Genomic DNA, 20772 nt, shown 5'->3' on the forward strand with positions numbered 1-20772 from the left:
CCTTCAAAAATGTCAAAGTTGTAGAAGACCAATAAAGAACAAGGAACTCTCACTCTGGAGGAGATTAAGGAGAAATGATGACCAAATGCAATGAGGTATACGGCACTGGATTCTGGAATAGAAAAAAAAAAACATTAGCATGATAATTGGTGAAATTCAAATAAATTATATAGATTCATTAATAGTACTGCATCAGTGTTAATCTCCTAGTTTTGGTAATTTTGTATGGCTATATAAAAATGTTAACATTAGGGAAATTAGGGTGATGGCTCTCTGTACAATTTTTGCAAGGCTAAACTTACATGAAAATAAGAACTGAAAATGATAAACTGGGTGGTGTGGCGCACATCTATAATCCCAGTGGCTTGGCTTGAGAGGTTGAGGCAGAAGGATGGGGAGTTCAAAGCCAGCCTCAGAAAAAGGAAGGTGCTAAGCAACTCGGTGAGACCCTGTCTCTAAATTTAAAAATTACAAAAATAGGGCTGGGGATGTTGCTCAGTGGTCAAATGCCCCTGAATTCAATTCCCTACCACCTCTCCAATAAAAAGAATTGGAAAAATGATAAAAATCAGTGGTTGAAGGGATGATTATCTATAAACTACATGGATTAACAATAGTTCATCCAACTGAAATGTAGTTAAAGGGATGGATAGAAAGATGGTTAAGTGCTTTTACACATAATTTATTAAAATTATGAATTAAAAATGCTTTAGAGAGCCTGGTATAAGAAATGAAAACCACACTTGCCTGGCACAGTAGCGCACACCTGTAACCCCAGCTATTCAGCAGATTGACACGGGAGGATCACAAATTTGAGACCAGCCTCTGCAAATTAGCGAGGCCCTCAGCAACTCAGAGAGACCCTGTATTAAATTTAACGATATAAAGGGCTAGAGATGCGGCTTGATGTTTAAAATTCACCTGGGTTGAGTTCCGAGCACAAAACCAAAATCAAAGAAAAGGAAAGAAATGAAACCACATCTATATATAACATGTCGGTGAATATTTGCTCTTCAAGTGAGAAAGCATTTCTAAGCATAAAACAAATGAAATACGATAGAAATTAAAATATCTGCACAGCTCAATACTTACTTTCTGAAAGCCTGGCATATCAACATTAGCCACTAACAAAACTAAGATGCAAAGTAGGAATATAAGGTTTTGAGGAGAAAGGCTGCAGAATTTTAAATTATGTGCGGATACCCCAATGCATAGAGGGTGACATGCAGTGAACCATTAATCCCTAAATTTTCACTCTAGATAATTTTGGCCAAAATATGTGTAATTTATTTAAAAAAAAAATGCCAGACACAGTGGCGCACACTTGTACCTCAGTGGCGCCGGAGGCGTAGGCAAGAGGATGGCGAGTTCAAAGCCAGCCTCAGCAAAAGCGGGTCATTAAGCAACTCAGTGAGACCCTGTCTTTAAATAAAATACCAAATAGGGCTGGGGATGTGACTCAGTAGTCAGGTGCCCTTGAGTTCAATCCTCAGTACCACCCCACCCCCCAAAAAAAGATGTTATAATTTACCTAATTTGAAGAGTCAGAAAAATCTTCGATGTAGTGTAAGTGCCTCAGCAGCCGAAGCCCTGGGACTGCCTCTCAGGAGCTCACATGCACCATCAGACTTAGTAGCGCGCTGCGTCTTAACGGTTCATTGCCAAAGTTAAATAGCCAGGAGAGAATTTCTATTGGTTCACCAGAGTCAAGTGACCCATATTGATCAATCAGCTCTGCACTGGGAGGCGGGGCCAGACTCCTGACCCGCCCAGAGAGGCAGCATTCCCTCCAGCACTGCGAGGGCCCCAGGGTGAGAGCGAAAGGTTTTTATTTAAGTGCCTGCCCCACTCCATAAAATTTTCTTTGGTAAAAAGTGACACAAAAGTGGCAGGGTTGTGGCTCAGCGGTAGAGCGCTGGCCTCGAAAATGCTCCCTCACTTGGTACATGTGAGGCCCTGGGTTCCATCCTCAGCACCACATAAAAAGTGAATAAATTAATTAAAGGTTAAAAAAATTGAGACAAAAAACCAGGTCTCAATGCACAATAATGTGGCAGGGGGTTTTATATGAAAAACGAGTAGCCACTGCCAAGTGTGGTGGTACATGCTTATAATCTCAGTCACTCAGGAGGCTGAGGTGATAGATCACAAGTTCGAGGCCAACCTCAGCTTTAGCAAGGCCCTAAACAACTTTGTCTCAAAAATAAATAAATAAATAAATAAATAAATAAATAAATAAATAAATAAGGGCTGGGTATGTGACTCTGTGGTTAAGCTCTCTTGGGTTCAATCCCCAGTACAAAAAAAAAAAAAAAAAAAAGTAGCCTTTTGATGACAAAAGGCATTAGTGTCCCTGGTTCTCTAAAGTATTAAAAAAATACACTGAAAACTTGGGTTAGGTGTGCAGGACACTCCTCCTTCTCATCAAAACTTCACTGAACCCCTCCCCTTCCTCTACAAAGAGCTCCAGGTTCAAGGGTTTTCTCAATCAAACCCGCAGGACAGTGTCCACTTACTCTTCCAGAGTCACCCTGCCAATCAGCACGCCACATCCCCTAGCAACCCTTCTTAAGCTGAAGCTTGTAAGCTTCCTCTCCACCCTCTGCCCTCTTCCTCTTCTTTCTCTCCTCTCTCTACCCTTTCTCGTTCTGCCCTCCTCCTCTTCTCTCTCTGCTCTCTGCCCCTCCTTGGGGCAGCCCCACAATAAAATCTCTTGGTTGAATGTCCATCTCAGGTGAGTCACTCACCTTTTATTGGTGCCCTGACTTGGATGGGGCTCCCCTTCCTTTAGCAGGACCCCCATCCCATCGGAGATCACCACCTGAACAGTGACCAACCTGTGCCCATCTTCTCCATCGCCTACTTCGCATCCACCATTGGCCTACAAATTGGTGAGTCCCCCTCTCCAGACTCCTAAACCTGCTGAGGCACGGTAACTGGGAACTGGCCCTTGATCAACTGGCAGCCCCTGTGGTGTCTCACGGGAAGGAATACACCCCACCCAGACCTTCACCATCACCATTGCAGGTGGTCCTCTTGGAGTCTTCCCCTTCCAACAAGCCTTGGCCAGCTTGAGAACTGGCAAACTTCCTCCCCTCATGGAGCATGGGTCTCCTCTTTCCCCATCTCCATCTGAAACCTTGGCGTCAGGTGACCCATATCTCCCAGGGCCCTCCAGGAGGGCACCTCACCAGAGGATTTTAAGTGACGACCATATTCTCAGCCTGAGGTCTCCTTCTGATATTCGCCTGAGCAGGACACCTCTGCAGTCAACATATCATACCCTTCCTCACAGCCCCAAGGGGGGTGCCTCCTCCCTGCCGGCCAACTCCCCTCTCAAATGTGACAATTTGGACACCCTCAGCCTAACCCTGGAGATCAATCCCAAGAAACTGATAAATTTCTCTACTCAGGATTGGCCCAATTATCCCTTAGATAACCAAAACTATTGGCCCCCTTATGGGTCCTTAGGCCCTGCCATTTTGTGGGATCCCTACAATTATTGTGTGGGATAGAAAAAATGGGCAGAGATTTTATATATTCAGGCTTTCTTCCTCCTTCACTCGAATCTGACTCTTTGTACTTCTTGCAACCCAAAGCATGTTCTCTTGGCCTCCTCTCTTTCTGCCTGCCTCCTGTCGCACAAACCTCCTCCTTCGGGCCCTGCCCCACCTCCCCCTTCAGTCCTCCCATCACCATTCTGTGTTTCCATTCAGCCCACAGTCTGCCCAGCCACTCCCTACTTCAATTATGGCTCCTTTGAGAGAGAGGTTGCTGGGGCGCAAGGGATCATTAGGGTCCTCGTGCCCTTCTGTATGGCAGATCTTTCACACTTGAAAAACGCGTGGTTCCTACACCACCAACTCTGCCTCATACGTAAAGGAGTTTCAGTACCTACTCCAAGCCCATAGTCTCACTTTTCATGACATTTACATGATCCTGGAGAATACCTTTCTCCCAGAGGAAGGCAGGTGGGTCTGGGAACAAACCCATAATTATGCTGATGAGGTTCATCAAACCACCCAGGCCTAAGGCAGGATTAGCCCTGAGGGACCAATTTTCTACCTGCCTAGTTGCCAGACAGGCACCACCCTCTGGTGCCCAGGCAGTTCCTGAATCAGTTCCTGATCAGGACCATTAACTGGGACTACAATACCACCACAGGATTAGCCCTGAGGGACCAACTTTCCACCTGCCTAGTTGGTGGACTCAGAAGGGCGGCTCAGAAGGCAGTAAATTTTGAACAATTCCAAGAAATCATTCAGGATAAAAAAAGAGAACCCTTCCACCTTCCTAGATAGACTAAGGCTTTCCAGCAATATACGAATATAGACGCTGAGACCCCCCACCATGGGAGACAGCTCCTAATGACCTACTTGTTCTCCCAGAGCTACCCTGACATTTGGGCGAAATTAAAAAAAGAAAAACTGGAATAGGGACCTTTGACCCCTCAGACTGAAGTCCTGGGCACAGCCTTTAAGGCGTACCACAACTGGGATGAGAAGGCCAGAAAGAAAAAAGTCCAGATTGGCACAGGCTCTACAGGGACCTACCCCATGGACCCCTTCATTTTTGGCCAAATGCCCACCACCAAAGATGGCCCCTGGGCCCTGTTTTAAGTGTGGGACAGAGGGACACTGGGCGTGAGAGCACCTGAATCCCAGGCCACCTATGCATCCATTTCCTAAATGCCAATTAAGGGGTCACTGGGCCATGGACTGTCCCAGCCCTGAAGAGGAGCCAGATCTGCCCCAAGCCCAGACCTGGATCTTTTGGGGCTGGCAACGGATGACTGAAGGAGCCTTGAGACTCCCTCCCCGGTGACCACCAATTATCCTTTAGATAACCAAAACCATTGGCCCCCTTATGGGTCCTTAGGCCCCGCCATTTTGCGGGATATCTATAATTATTGTATGCGATTGAAAAAATGGGCAGAGATTTTATATACTCAGGCTTTCTTCCTCCTTTGCTCGAATCCGACTCTCTGTACCTTTTGCAACCTAAAGTGTGTCCTCTTGGCTTATAAATCCTCCTCTCTTTCTGCCTCCTCACCCAGGGATTTCGACCCAGCCAACAAGCCACCACCTCATCCTTGTACAAAGCCCTCCCCCAGTCTCCTCTTCCCCTTTCAGGAGCCCAGGGTCACTATTATGGTGGATGGACGTCCAATTAACTTCTATGTCTATAGACATAGGGGCTACTTATTCAGTCTTGAGGAAGTTTTGGGGATGCACTGTTCCATCCTGTCCCCTCATTGTTGGGGTAGGGGGACAAATAACTCTTCCCTTTAAAACCCCACGCTTTCTTGTAGGTTTTACCACCATCCTGTCTCCCACCAGTTTTTGGTATTGCCCCAATGCCCCATTCCCCTATTGGGAAGGGACATCTTAGCCAAATTCCATGCCTCCATCACATTCCATCCCAGCCTTTCTTTTATCCTTATCCTTGGAGAAGCAACCCACATGTCCACAGGCTTCCCTCCTTTTCTCCCTCCGGAGATAAATGCTCAAGTTTGGGACACTTTCACCCCATCTCTGGCTCACTGTGTCCCTGTCAGAATTCATCTTGCAAATTCAAGCATTTCCCTTGTCAACCTCAATACCCTCTTACAAGTAGCAGTCTTCAGGGCTTACAGCCCATTATTAAGGACCTATGGTGCAAGGGCTTAATAAGATCTACCCACTCACACCCCTTACAACACTCCAATTTTGGCCATAAAGAAACCTAATGGACAGTATCACCTTGTACAAGACCTACGAATCATTAACAAGGCAGTTAGACCCATTCACCCTCTGGTGCCAAATCCCTACACCATCTTCTCTTCCATTCCTTATTCTTAGTCCTACTTCTCAGTCATCGACCTGAAGGATGCTTTCTTCACCATTCCCCTTGCTCAGGATTTCCAGGATCCGACTGGCAATTGGATTTCACACACATGCCCAGGGTCAAGAACCACCTGGGATGACTCCTTCACCCTGCATCCTTCCAGAACATCTCAGTCATCTCCTTCTAAGTTTTATCTGAACACAGATTTGGAAACACCAAGAAACTCTAAGGATGCCTTATTTACAGTGCCCTCCATCCTGACTCTTATTACCCCATTTTCTTCACATGGGAAGACCCTACATCCTTTAAGTTTCAACAGCTGACATGGACAGTCCTACCCCAAGGCTTCAGAGACAAGCCTTGACAAAAGAGCTAACTGCTTATGAGTTGGGGGATAGCACTCTCTTACAGTTGGATAGAAGCCTTCCTTACCTCATGGTAAACTGCTGACACCATTGCCTCTATCCTCATTGAGCAGATCATTCCCAGTTTTGGACTTCCCGCCTCCATCCAGTCAGACAACAGTCTGGTCTTTGTTTCTCAGGTTGTTCAACTAGTCTCCAAAGGCCTCAACATCACTTGGAGCCTCCACATCCCCTACCTACCCCAATCCTCGGGTAAGGTTGAGAGGGCTAACGGCATTCTTAAGGATCATTTCACTAAGCTGGCCATTGAACTCAGGCTGTCCTGGCAGCCCCTAGAGCCCTCTCAGGCTGTAGCCCCTTTGAGCTACTCCATGAGCACCCTGTCTTAATCAACCAAAGCTTTCCAGTTACTACTCCTCCACTTGTATCCTACCTGCCCCATCTCACACTTCTACACAAACTCCTAAGGGAACACGCAGACTGGTGTCTTCCTGCACCATCTGTTACCTCTGGCCCAACACAACCAGGAACTGACGCAGTCTTATTTACTCAAGGTTTCTCGCCAACTCTCTCCTTCTTTTACTAATCATTAATCTCTCTCAAGCTTCTACCCTAACCCACAGATGATGCTTCTACATCCAAATGACATGGCAGCAGGATGGCACCACCAGCTCTCAGTTTATAGGTCAAGGCAATTGCCCTTCCACTGGCTGCAATTGGGCAGTCGCCCTTAACATTACTGGATTCAACCAGGCCACCTCATCCCACTTACATTCAGCAATGCTGTGCTTCATAGCAGACCAAACTGAGGAATCCTGTAAGCACTGGCCTGATATCTATGGCGGGAGCCCTTATAATTCCTGAAAGAAATGCTTCCTAGATGAGCCTTGCTATGAAAATCAAGCATACACCAAATTAACTATTTGGGACCCATGGGACCCCAAATGGGCTTCTGGTGTTGATGCTTCTCCTCAGGGATTTCCAGCTACTTGCTCCCTTGGAGGACACCTGTCTCTTACGTGAAGGCCTCAACAACAGCTGACAGAACTTCACCATTGTGGATATGGAGCTACAAAATGGAAATACGACTGCAGGAACTTCACTAGCCTGTCACTGCGGGAACTTCACTAGCCTGTCACTGCGGGAACTTCACTAGCCTGTCACCAGGGTTTCTAGGCCCATTCGCTTTCATGTGCCTCCTCCTGACCGCTGGTCTTTCTCAGCCAGTCCCTCTCACTGGGCCTCCAGCCAGAAGCTAATGTGGTGTCTCCTCTTCCCTCTTCTTCTCCTTGCCTTCAGTATCTTTGGTGTTCTTAGGCTCATCATGTGGTGCACCTGGATTGTGGAGTTCGCGGAGGCCCTCCGACAGGACAGCTGGCTGACTCCCCCCATTTGCAGGGACAAGGATTGGATGGAGACTATCCAAGACCTATGGCTTCGAGGAACTTTCATCGATTTTGGCCCCAGGGAAATTCACATCTTCAGCACCCCGGCCTTTACAGCGATGCTTCTCTTGTCCCCGCACCCTAACCATCCCTCCCTTCCTTCACACTCGTCCTGTCCCTCTCCAGCAGGAAGTAAAGATGAGATCTCATCACCCTGCTCCCAACATAAAAACAAAAAGGGAGGAATGTTGGCTGTGTGGGAGACTCCCCCTTCTCATGAAAATTTCACTGAATCCCTTACCCCTCCCCCTTCTCTTAGAAGAGCACAAAATTCAAGGGTTTTCTCAACCAATCCCCGCAGGACAGTGTCCACTCGCTGTTCCTGAGTCACCCTGCCAACCAGCACCCGCCACATCCCCTACCCAACCCTTCTTAAGCTGAAGCTTGTAAGCACACATTCTCTTCCTCTCTACTCTGCCCTCTTCCTCTTCTTCCCTCTCTCTGCTCTCTTCCCTCTTCCTCTCTTCCTCTTTGCCCTTTTCCTCTTTTTTTCTTTCTCTCTTTGTCTCTGCCTCTCCTTTCCTTCCCCTTCAGGCAGTCCCCCAATAAAATCTCTTGGTTGAATCTCCATCTCAGGTGAGTCACTTGCCTTTCATTGGTGCCTTGACTCGGATGGGGCTCCCCTGCCTTTAGTAGGACCCCCATCCCATTGGAGGTCACCACCTGAGCGGAGGCCAACCTGTGCCCATCTTTTCCATTGCCTACTTCACATTCACCATTGGCCCTCAAATTGGTGAATCCCCCTCTCAGTAATCAATAGTACTCGTCATTAATCAAATCAAACCCACAATGATATATCATAAACACACGAATTGTAAATTTAAAAAATAATAAGTATTGACAAGGTGTGAAATAATTGGAACCCTCTGATGTTGCTGATGGAAATGTAGAATGGTTCAGATATTATAGAAAAGAGTGTTTCTCAGTAAATTCAACATGGAATTACCATATAATTTTCCTTTTCTGTAACAAAATACCTGAGTAAAACTACTTAAAAGCAGGCAAGGCCTACTTTGGTTCACATTTTCAGAGGTTTCACTCCATGGTGACTTGACTCAGTTGTTTCTGGGCCTGTGGTGAGGCAGAATTTCATGGCAGGAAATGCATAGCTGCTCACCTTATGGGGGCCAGAAAGCTAAAAGAGGGAAAGAAAAGGGTGGAGGAAAATATATACCTTTTAAAGGTACTTTTTCAGTGACCTACTTCCTCCAACTAGGCCCCACCTAAAGATTCCACTACCTCACAATAACCCATTATGGTATGAAGTTATCAAAAGATCAATGCATTGATAAGGGTTGATCCTCCATGATCCAATCACCTTCCAAAATACCCATGTCTGAACACTGCTGCATCAGAGACTAAACATTCAACACATGATCTTATGGGAAACATTTCAAATTCAAATTATAACACTATTATATTCATTTTATGATTATAATTATAAAAAGAATAAAAAAGAAAGCAAGAGTCCAAAAATAATTTTATACAAATGCTCATAGCAGCATTATCAACAATAGCCAGAAGGTAGAAACAACCCAAATATTCATCAGCTGTTGACTGGATCAAAAATGTGATATGCTCATAGAATGGAGTACTAGTCAAGGAATGAAGTGTTAATAATTGCTAAAACACAGGTGAACTTTGAAAACATTATGTTAAGTAAAAGTAACTGGACAAAAGGTCAGATAGTGCATGATTCCATTTATATGAGATATTCAGAGGGGCTGGGATTGTGGCTCAGTGGTAGAGCACTCACCTACCACTTGTAAGGCACTAGATTGGATTCTTAGCACCACATAAAAATAAATAAAATAGGGGCTGTGTCTATGGCTCAGTGGCAGAGCACTCGCCTAGCACATGTAAGGCCCTGGGTTCAATCCTCAGCACCACATAAAAATAAATAAGTAAATAAATAAAGGTATTGTGTCCAACTACAACTAAAAAATAAACTTAAATAAATAAATAAAGATATTGTGTCCAACTACAACTACAAAAAAATTTTAAAACAAAGAGAATCCAGAATAAGCAACTTAACAGAGACACAATGCATATTATGGTTACCAGGGTCTTTGGAAAATAATAATGGGAAGTGATTACTAAATAGATATGGGGTTTTCTTTTGGGGTGATGAAAGTTTTCTGGTATTAGGGGTAATGTTACACCACCAAATGCACAAAATGCCGCTGAATAGTGTACTTTAAAATGGTTAAAATGTTGTATTTTATGTTTGGTGAATTTGACTTCAATTAAAAAAAAAATTTAGATAAATGTAGTAGACAGAATTCTATAATTCCCCCCACAACACAACCTTTCAGATCTGGTTATTAAAAAACTAATCAAGTTACTTCTATGATTCAGTTTTGCAAATATAATAAAAATGAATTGACCTAGGGCTGGAGTTGTGGCTCAGTGGTACCACTCTTGCCTACCACCTGTGAGGCACTAGGTTTGAACCTCAGCACCATATAAAAAAAAATAAACAAATTAAATAAAGGTATTGTGTCTATCTACAACTAAAAATATTTTAAAAAATGAATTGACCTAAAGATATAGAGATTATATGTGTGGATTTGTTCCAATTACAAGAACAATCTAATAACAGCATTCTCTAGCTGGTAGTAGAAGAATAAGTCACAAAACTCCAAATGTGAAAGAATATGAACTGAAGGCAAATCTCTGTTGCTGAACTTGAGGAAATCATGAGGCAAAATGTGAGAATAGACTATAGTTGCTAAGAGCAGTTCTTGTCTGACAGCTAGCAAGAAAATGGGGACCTCAGTTCTAATTTCTCAGGGAACTAAATTCTGCCAATAACAAGAATGTGCTTGGAAGGAGTTTCTTTCATTTTGCCACTAGAAAAAGATATAGCCAACATCTTGATTACAGCCTCATGATTCTCTAAGAACTCAGGCATGCTGTGTCTACTTCTGATATATAGAAATTGTTAGAAAATAAATTGTATTATTTTATGCCTCTAAGATTATGATAATTTGCTACACAGCAATAAAAATAAATACAGGTTTTATTATACTTATTAATGTGGAAATATGTCCAATATACTGTTAAGTTAAAAAAGCAAGTCTCAAAAAAGACTATATGATTCAATTAAAATATGTATCTATAAATTTTGTGTTATTTTAGTAACAACAATAAAGCAAAAAATTGTAATGTATTTGTAATTTAGGAAAGTCATTAGAATCACCTCCATTTATATTCAAGAATGAAGCTGAATCTTAAATCATTCTTATTAATATTACCAAGAAAAACTGAGTTTTAATAGCATTTGAATACAATGCTGTCTTTAACAAAATCTTATAAGCTTAACAAAGGAATCTTTTACATTACTTGATAGAATCTTTAAAGCAACAATAATTTTCCCACTATTCTTTTTTTGTGTGACATATAATGCTTCAAATGTCTTAAAGCATTTGGCATAACTTAAAAACAATCTTTTTGACCATAAAATTTTTATAATTTTTAGCATTAGACAAAATGTATTCATGTTTTTAAAGTTAGCTAAGTGGTGAACAATAACTTCTGTTCAGAGGAATAGGAAAATATAGTGATTTTAAAATTTTCTTTTTCTTCAAACTTACATCTTGTTGCTAAGTATAATTTTGTACCATCCTTGAAGGAGAAACTCATTTGTCATGCATTTTTTCTCTGACTTAATGAAGTTTTCCTCTACATAACTACATGCATAGAAAATAATTTCCAATAATACACATTAAATTGGATGACTGCATTGTTTAGTCTTTGAAAATAACAGTGTAATTGTTAAAATTAAAAAAAAATTAAATTAGAGATCGAAATAAAAAGGAATAGGAATTACAGGTCAATGAGGTGTAAACGTATATATGTGTGTGTGTTTTAACTAAGTGCAGGGTTTAATGGAATAAATTGTTTGCTTGTAGAGAAAACAGGGAAATGCATTCAATTTGAAACTTTTTTATTCAACCTACAATTTTGTTCTTAAATGCTACCTTGTTTAGAAACTATTTACCATCCAAAATATTAAGGAATAATTTTAGGAATTAATTCATCCTTGCATGACATAAAAAAATATTCTTTTTAGGGGTGGCATTGTGGTTCAGCAGTAGAGCACTCGCCTAGCACAGGCAAGGCCCTGGGTTTGATCCTCAGCACCACATAAAAATCAAATAAAGATATTGTGTCCATATACAACTAAAAAATAAAAAATATTTTAAAAATCTATAAAAAGAAAATATTCTTTTAGATAAATATATACAAAATAAAATTTCTGAAAAATTCACCCATTACATTCTACATTAAACATCTATTATTTTATTTTTTAATATTTGTTTTTAAGTTGTAGTTGAACACAATACCTTTATTTTATTTATTTATTTTTATGTGGTGCTGAGGCTCAAACCCAGGGCCCTACATGTGCTAGGCAAGTGCTCTACCACTGAGCCATAACCCCAACCCTATTATTTTATTTTTTAAAACCCAATAATTAAAGATATTTAAAAATAAGTGGAACTACACTGCAGGTTAAAGAAAATAAGTCATTAAACTAAGGATCTGATTTTTTTAAATATCCAATGAAGTGTTTCATGAATTTGCCTGATCATCTAAATTACTTGGGTAATATTTTTACTAACCTGCCTTTATTTTCAAGCAAATGATAAAAACAAGTAGCACAGGAGTTTATAGTATATGATTCCATTAAAATGGATGCATGAAAAAATTATGTGAGTATGAGAGTAAAGAATATTTAGTAAAAGTACAAAAAATATTTATTTTTACACATTATATGTTCATATTTTTGAAATTTTATGTAAGAAATCTCTAAAAATAAAAGAGACAAATCTTTAACAAAATGTTACCTGGAATCATTGTACCAAATATTTTAAAACGTCCATTTAGTCTTCAACTGATTCCCAAATGGGTCAGAAAAAAACAATGGGCACTTCTATGGGAAGAGAGACTGATCCAAAACAAATGTAGCAAAATGTTAAGAACTGGGGAATGTAGTGAAAGGCATGTAGGAACTTCTTGTTCTCAAAACCATTCTGTTACTTTGAAATTATTTCAGAATGATTTTCAAAAGACCACTCACACAATGATGGGAAAATTTACCCATGTATTTGGTATTATGTGTATGATAAGATTCCACAACCCTAACTGGTATTAAGAATTCCATCAAGGAACTTCTTAATGAAGTTTCTCAGATCAGGCTGGAAATATGCTAAACTGAAATCTGCAGAGGAGTGTGGGAGCCTTAGACCCAGGTGTCTGTTATCATGTGGCAGGTTCAGAAAACACTAACTAGTGACCTTGATGAGTTTTTAAAAAATGAAAGAAAAAATACAAGAGCCTTTTAAAATAAAATAAATAACTGGGTGTAGTGGTGCACACCTGTAACATCAGCAACTTGAGAGGCTGAGGCAGGAGGATTTCAAGTTCAAAGTCATCCTCAGCAATTTATCGAGACCCTCAACCTAGTGAGACTCTGTTTCAGATAAAGAAATCAAAAGGCCTGGGGATGTGGCTCAGTGATTAAGCACCTCTGGGTTCAATATCCCCTACAAAAAGAAAGGCTAAAATACATTAGCATCAAACAATACTCAGTATCAGTGAACATATGAGAAAACAGACATGATCATACATTGTAGAAATAAAATTGGGAGAACATTTTTTTCAAGACTGACTCCTATGACAATCATAAGCATCCACACTCTTAAACAGAAATGACAGTTTGAGGAATTTTAAACCCTGATGTTATTAACAAAATTCTGTGTAAAAAAATTTCAGTCAACATTGTATTTGTTAGTGGAAATACAAAGAGCTCAAATTTCCATAAATATGGGATAGGATGGATGTGTATTATCTTTGTTTTGATGGGAAATATTTGGACTGATTTAAATTGTGAATAGTCTGTTTCTTGGGGCAGAAATAAAACTGATCGCTTCTATCTTACCTATATTTTCTAATTTTGCTGAGGGCTTTTGTAGGTACCTTTGGAGCTTGCTCAGTTTGGGCTTAGGACAGTCTTGAAATGCTAGAGATTTACTGCCCCCAGGGTAATATCTACCAAGAAATTACTGTGAACATACACTCCAGCTTCCCATCACTAACTGGGATAATTCTGGTTTTCTCTTCTAGTTCATTTGTTCTATATTTATCCTGGTACAATATTGTTTGAACATTGTGTAGCTTCTCACAATGTCTGTGTTAACTTCCCCAAATATTGATACGAATTGTTGGAAGACATCACTAGTGTTCTACCTTAAAGGCAAGGCTAAAGTTATAGTAATACAATTCAGCGGAAAACTATATTTGCCACATGCTCTCAAGATGTGAAAATCCACCCTCAAGACTGTGCATCATTTCATGGAAGGACCTACAGACAGGGACCCTTCACAAGGAGAACCATCAGTTAAGGTTTGTATATCAAAATCCTTAGAGGGGAGGTGGATTGCTGTCCAGAAGGTCCATATTTGTAATATGATTCAGCAGCAGAAACAGGTTGTTATGTTTTTACAACTTGAATTCTATTTTTTAACTGAAAATAATTGTATTGTCTAATTATAACATCAAGAAATGAATTCCCACTGAGCTTATCAGAAACACACCTGAAACAACCACCCAATTTAAACAAACAGAAAGGTAAAAATTTTAAAAAATGCGCTTCGTACCTATTTTCCAGACTTCCTAGCTTCTTTCTCCCTCCCCCTCCACCCCATCCCCGCCCAATTCCAATCTGGAATCAGACCAACAAGATTGTTAGGGTTAATTCGTGGTTTTAATTGTGGGCATAGAAGAGGAAAAAGATATTCTTTAAAAAGTCCAACAGAAATCACGGCAAGTAGAATGCTCGCTACAAAATATTACGACACATCGATCTCGTGTATTTCTAAATAGGAAAAGTAGATAGAGGGATGGGTAGAAAAGCTTTGGTAGATAAGACAGTAATGAGGAGAAAGGTCGCTCCGCCCACGCTCCCACCCCCACCCTTCTGCCGCACTGCAGGTGTGAATGGTAATTGGGAATCTGAGCTCACAGTGACGTGGCCCCTTCCAGACCCAGGGTGGATTAGTCTCTCCTCCCAGTTGCGGTCTTGGTAGTCTTCTGTGGCGGTGCTCTCTGAAGCGGGCGAACAATTTTGCCCAGAGAAGGAGGAAAGTAGTAGAAGCTGACCCTGATTTGGTACGTTGGTGGGCGCAGCCTGGAGCTGGGGTGGAAAAGGGCAGTGACCAGAGCAGATCCAGGACTGGATTCTGTCTCATTCTTGAGGCTCACCTATTCGGTGCTTGTCCGGGGGGAGGGGCTCAAGAGAGTCCCGGGGTTAAAAATGGGTACCAGTTGGGATCTTCTAGGAGGTGGGCTATCAGGCACTATTTGAAGGTAGTGGAAAACCGGGAAGGGAACCGCGTGGAAAAGGACCTGATTTCTGCAAGGCCATGGTCGGGGGAGCCGGTAACCAGAAGGTGGGCAGAGCGGACCCTGCCACCGTTCCAGACCATGGTTCCCAGGATCTTTTGTTCACCCTTCGTACATTTAGAACCGGAAATTGTGGGCTACGGGGGCCGGGGAGGGGAGTTGCTACACAGAAGAGGGACAGGAATTAGGACTGTGAAAGAGGTCCCTTATTGCAGAGGCTGCGGTTGCGAGCAAGCTTCTGTCCCAAGGATAGAGGCGGGGAGCTAGAAACTGTTTCTAGTCCCTGCAGGTTCGCGTAAGCATATGCACTGCTTGGGCCAAGAATGAAATCGCTGAGACCGCAGCGGGTCCTGGTTTGCAGTGCCCACACACCTCTTTACCCATCGTCCATCTTGATGCATAAAATGGTGGGCATGGGAGCGGGGTGAACTGGAAAGTAGGCAATGAGTCTTATGGGAGACTGGCGAATGAATGAAAAGATTGATTTTTTTTTTAAATAAACTACGTCTTCACCCAGCAAACTCTTCTGACTCTCCTGCTCCACAAGTTATTCATGTGTGTCCAGGAAATGGTAATTTAGTGACAGTGGGATGAGTCAGTGGAGAAAGGAGGCCTAAAGGAGATTAAAATGGTTTGGAAAAAAAATTGTCTTTGGTATATAGTCCACTTCGGAAAGTTGATATAGCCTATTACAGGGCCGGAAAAGAAACCTTGACACAGGATGGAGGAGAAACAAAATGATTTGTTTAGGAAAGCCTTCAAATAAAAAATGGAGCTGTTGTCTCCATTAGGGATCCTTTGATCAAGTAATTAATCCTGGACTTTGTTTGCATTTCTTTCTGCAGGTCTTTAGGTTCCTTGGCACAGCAGATTTGAAGGCTGAGAGAGAGGCGGCTTCTGATCCCTACAGGTAGGAGGGTGCCTGGGGCTCTCTAGTACAGGGGTAAAAGATCAACAGAATTGGGTGGACTTATAGCCCACCCTGCCTAAGTGCAAGAGAAATCTAACACAATCTGAACAAAATGGCCAGTCTGTGACTGGTGAGGAAAGGAATAGAGGGGCAAGGTCTAAGGCTCCCATGGAGGGCTTATCAGCATCTGTGTTTGCAGAGGCCTAGTCTCTGAACCACTGCCCAAATCTACCACCCATCCTAAGTGTTTGGATAGTGACCTGGAAAAGAATTTTCAGGGAAAATTATGGGCTTTGAAGCAGGGTGGGAATGGGGAGACACCCCCTAGAGAGTGTGTGAAGTCTCAGCAAAATCTTTGCCAAAAGGAGCGCTGAATTGTTATAAAGCATTCAATCTTTATTGTTTGTTATCTCCTAGAAAGAAGAAATAAGAAAAACTTCAACATGGAAAATGTCCCCCAGGAAAACAAAGTTGAGGAGCAGGCTCCAGTAAAAAATGAGGAAGAAGCTCGCCCTTTAGAAGGTGGTGAAGGCCAGCAACCTGGAGGAAATATTGGAGGGGTTTGGGCTCCACCTGCTCAGGATTTTGGAGAGGATGTGCCCAATAGGATTGCTAATAACATTGATATGATAGATGGAGATGCAGATGATATGGAAAGGTTCATGGAGGAGATGAGAGAGCTAAGGAGGAAAATTAGGGAGCTTCAGTTGAGGTACAGTCTGCGTATTCTTATAGGGGACCCCCCTCACCATGATCATCATGATGAGTTTTGCCTTATGCCTTGAATCTCCAGGTTAATAATCAAAACCCCCTGCTTTTCAAACTTGTATTTTCTTGTTGTACCCTTTATTGTGAACCTTTTGGTGTTCTGCTATATTCTGATTGCAGATTTCATTTTGACCTAGTCTGTAAACTCAGTCAGCAGGGGAGTGTCATGAACTTGCATGGGAAAAGATTTATTACATCTTATAAAGTTAATAAAGCAATTTAAAAAGCAGCCAAAGACATACTATCTCATTTAACAGCATGCATATTTACACACATTATAATTTATAATATAGATGAAGTCTATATATGATTGTGGTATAATTATTGAGCTCATTTTTAAAAAAATATTTTTATTAGTTATTGATGATTTTTTTAAATTTTACTTATTTATTGGTATGTGGTACTGAGAGTCACACCCAGTGCTAGGCAAGTGCTCTACCACTGAGCCACAATCCCAGCCCTAATTATTGAGCACTTTTAATTTTCTTTTTTTCCTTAATTATCTGTTTTTTTTTCTTTTCCAAAATGAATACATATGTTTTATAGGTTGAGAAAAAATTTAAGAAGGAAGGAATTAACCAGTTTATAAAGGAAATGGAGGTGCTGGGCATGGTGGCACAGACCTGTAATCCTAGCGGCTCTGAAGACTGAGGCAGGAGAATTTTGAGTTCAAAGCCAGCCTCAGCAATTGAGCGAGGCACTAAGCAAGACAGTGAGACCCTGTCTCTAAACAAAATACAAAAAAGGGATGGGGATGTGGCTCAGTGGCTAAGTACCCCTGAGTTCAATCCCTGCTACCAATAATAATAACAACAGCAACAACAATAATAAAGGAACTGAAGGCAATCAACAAATACTTGAAACTAAATACAATTTAATGACATAAATCTCATCACCTCTGGATCTCTTGTTAATTAGCATATACCTGGTAATTAATACAAGTATATTTCTTTAAAGTGAGCCTATCCTCTATCAAATGAAGATAATATATGTCTTACAGTGTTACTGTGGGATAAAGTTAAGTAATGGCTGAATTCTGGCTAGTTCTGTCCATACATACAAGACCCCAACACTCTAGATGCTCTTCATTTTCCGGGGAAAAAATGTGCCTACCACAAATCCATTTGTCTACAAAGGGAATAACACTCTTCTATTCCTCTGCTGCTCTCCTTTCTCTGGGTAGTTCTATAACTATTGGGCACTCCTTCTCCATCTGGGTTTTGCTCCCTCCACTGGTCCCCACCATTGCTGATGTGCTAGATTCCTAAACGTGACTAAGATCCACATATTTCTGTGTAATCTTCAGTAGTCTGAATTCCCACTTAGTCCTTTAAGAAATGTGCTTTAGGGTTATACTTATACCACACAGATATTCTACCAGTGCTACTTAGGGATGCAAACAATGCTTTGGGGTTTTCTCACTGTTCCTCACTTCTGTCCCCTTGACAAATCTGAATGACACAGTGTGCTCAGAATTTGACTATCCCTTTCATCCTTTGATGAATATGTCCCAGGCTCCTTGACTCTCTATTTTCAATATAGACACTGCCACAGGAGAGAGAAACCTGTAGACAGGAATTGCAGAGGTGGCTCTATGTCCCCAAGAATATTTGAGTACACCACTCACATCCTAGGAATCCCTAGTAGACTCCATTCACACTAAGCTGTGTGGATCCTGAGGTGTTTTCCTCCTGCTTTGCTTTGATATTTGCTATGCCAAGTAAGTTTGTAATCACAGTTCAATAGAAAAGAGTGGTTAGGACTGACAACTGGTAGGTGGATCCTTGTTTTAGAATATTTTCCACAGTCATCACTGTTCATAAGACTGTCCTTTTCACAGTAAGTGTTTTGTCTCTTATGTATCCTGATATGGTTTGTGTTTAGCACCGTGCCTGGCAAGTTGGAGGACACAACAGTCAATTATAGCTGAACCAAGAATTCTGCAATCTGGACCTCAGTTTACATCTGATCATTTATGGGCAAGTCATTTCCCTAGACGTACTTTGCCATTTAAAAAGGAACACAACAAAGACAGCATTATGTGGCATGCAAATGGATGTCACACTGATAAGTCCAAAAATTGTAGTTACAACACAGCAAACATATGGAGGCAAATTTTTCACTTCCCTTGGACAGCTGTACTAGGCAGGTGATGTTTTACTGATGGACACAATTGTATTTGTGAATGTATAAATATGCACGCTTTGAATGCTTTCTTACATTGGTATATCAGAATTAAAATCACAGCAGAACTTCAAAGAGCTGTTCTGGAAGTAAAATTTGCTCCAGATATTTGCTTTGGCAGCTTTCCATGGTTCATGGGTAGGACAAGCTTATGCAAAGGAACTACAATTGTCTATGACTGCTTTTGGGGGACAGTGAATTTTCCTCTAATGTTTTCTGAGAGTAGAAATTTTGACAGACACTGCCAGATAAACAGTACAAGCTGAAGCACCTCAGCTTTTCTTTAAACTTCCCGTTTCTCAAAACTTTAAACTGTGTATAAATTACCTGGAAGATTCCTCAAAGTAGATTGTTGGGACTTACACCCCACCCCTGAGTTTCTGATTCCAGGGGTCTAAAGTTGGGTTTGGTTGCAAGGTGATGATCACCCTGCTGTCCTGGGGGTTCAGACTTGGAGCACAATGATCTGTGATTTTCATCCATCCCCATACAGTCTAGACGTTTTCATGTGTTCTTCAAACAATTTCATCATAAGTGAGTTGTCTTTCACCATAAATAAGCTATGAAGTTTGCTCAACTTCACATAATTTATGTATGCCAAAACACATGATGATATATGCTAACTTACAGATATTGGTATTAAACTGGCAGGGACTTGGATTTTCCAATTTCCCAACTTTAGGAGAAGATTGAAAGGAGATAAATAGTGATGGTGGTTGAAGGGGTTGATAAAGAAGACCTTTCCTTTTGGGCATCACTACTGTCATTATAGGGCTAAATATTAGATTCAGTAAAAGAAAAAACATGTTTCCTCTTTCCCCCACTATTCTCCAAAAACCTGGCCTTTAACATACATAAGTACTGACATAACTTTCCTAAGTACATATATGGATATATCATAGTGAATCTCAACATCATATATATTTGCAAGAAATTAATTTTAAAAAATAATAACTATGGGCAAATGGCAGAAAGATCGATAGGGGGGAAGGGAGCAGGGGCTGGGAAAAGGGAAGGGGAAGGAGAGGTATGAACCAAGGTCTGCTTGATGACCGAGCAACATCCTAAACCCTTTTTTAATTTTTTATTTTGAGACAGGGTCTCATTAAGTTGTTAAGGCTGACCTCGAACTTGGGATCCTTCTGCCTCAGCCTCCTTGAAACCTGGGATTACAGGCATGCACCACCATGCCCAGCTTGATGTACTCTTTTTTTAAAAAAAAATATTTTTAGTTGTAGATTGACAAAATATCTTTATTTTATTTATTTATTTTTATGTGGTGCTGAGGATCAAACCCAGTGCCTCACACATGTTAGTCAAATGCTCTACCACTGAGCTACAACCCCAGCCCCAACTCCATATTTTAAAAATTGTTTTTAGTTGTGGATGGACATGATACTTTTATTTATTTATTTTTATGTGGCACTGAGGATTGAACTCAGTGCCTTGCATATGCTAGGTAAGTGCTCTATCACTAAGCCACAACCACAGCCCCTCAATATATTCTTGATGATGTTTTTTAAAATAATTATTTTGGGGAAAGTTCCTCTTCAGTGGTGGCTTTATATGGAACTTTAAAGTAACAAGTTAGCAAATTTCTGGTTAGAAATTAATTCTAATGAAGCAATAGTTTGCATTAGGAATAGAAACTGCAGCCTCATATTAAAATATAGCAAAGCAGTTACTAGAAAAGAACCAAACATACAACAGTATATTCAACCCCACATTATAATTCAAGAACTTGAATTTAGGACATAAGTTACCACATTTCATCTGCCAGATTAGCCAAAATGGATCCATTTGATCCACTATTGATTGAGTTATGCTGAATGAATGCTCTTATACACCAATACTTGGAAGTGTGCAT

General features: G+C 41.1%; 2 protein-coding genes across 7 annotated transcripts in view; one reads left to right on the top strand and one right to left on the bottom strand.

The window, feature by feature from the left end:
• The window catches only part of LOC101968521 (melanoma antigen preferentially expressed in tumors), a 63378-nt gene that overhangs the window by 10604 nt on the left and 32002 nt on the right, over positions 1-20772 (bottom strand). For 2 of the 5 annotated variants that reach the window (XM_040283109.2, XM_005342428.4), the window contains exons 1-2: positions 14664-14774; positions 2-112 (exon numbers count right to left, since the gene is read on the bottom strand). The gene's annotated coding sequence lies outside the window, so the exon portion shown is untranslated. Of the gene's footprint in view, position 1; positions 113-1531; positions 4843-14663; positions 14775-20772 lie in introns of those variants that run through there. The other 3 variants (XM_040283107.2, XM_040283123.2, XM_078034545.1) reach the window with 2 other exon arrangements.
• Positions 14670-16950, top strand: Bex5 (brain expressed X-linked 5). 2 transcript variants are annotated; one of them, XM_005342426.5, is made up of 3 exons: positions 14670-14809; positions 15889-15953; positions 16371-16950. In XM_005342426.5, exon 3 carries the CDS (start codon positions 16397-16399, stop codon positions 16736-16738), a length of 342 nt encoding a protein of 113 aa, XP_005342483.2. In that variant the 5' UTR covers positions 14670-14809; positions 15889-15953; positions 16371-16396; the 3' UTR covers positions 16739-16950. The 2 variants fall into 2 exon arrangements, with proteins under 2 accessions (XP_005342483.2, XP_021577139.2); XM_021721464.3 differs by lacking the exon at positions 14670-14809 and adding an exon at positions 15272-15450.

The sequence above is a fragment of the Ictidomys tridecemlineatus genome, chromosome X (assembly GCF_052094955.1).
Source record: "Ictidomys tridecemlineatus isolate mIctTri1 chromosome X, mIctTri1.hap1, whole genome shotgun sequence".
Lineage (NCBI taxonomy): Eukaryota > Metazoa > Chordata > Mammalia > Rodentia > Sciuridae > Ictidomys > Ictidomys tridecemlineatus.

Coding starts and splice junctions, on each gene's coding strand:
- Bex5 (XM_005342426.5), top strand. CDS start 16,397: ATGGAAAATGTCCCCCAGGAAAACAAAGTTGAGGAGCAGGCTCCAGTA.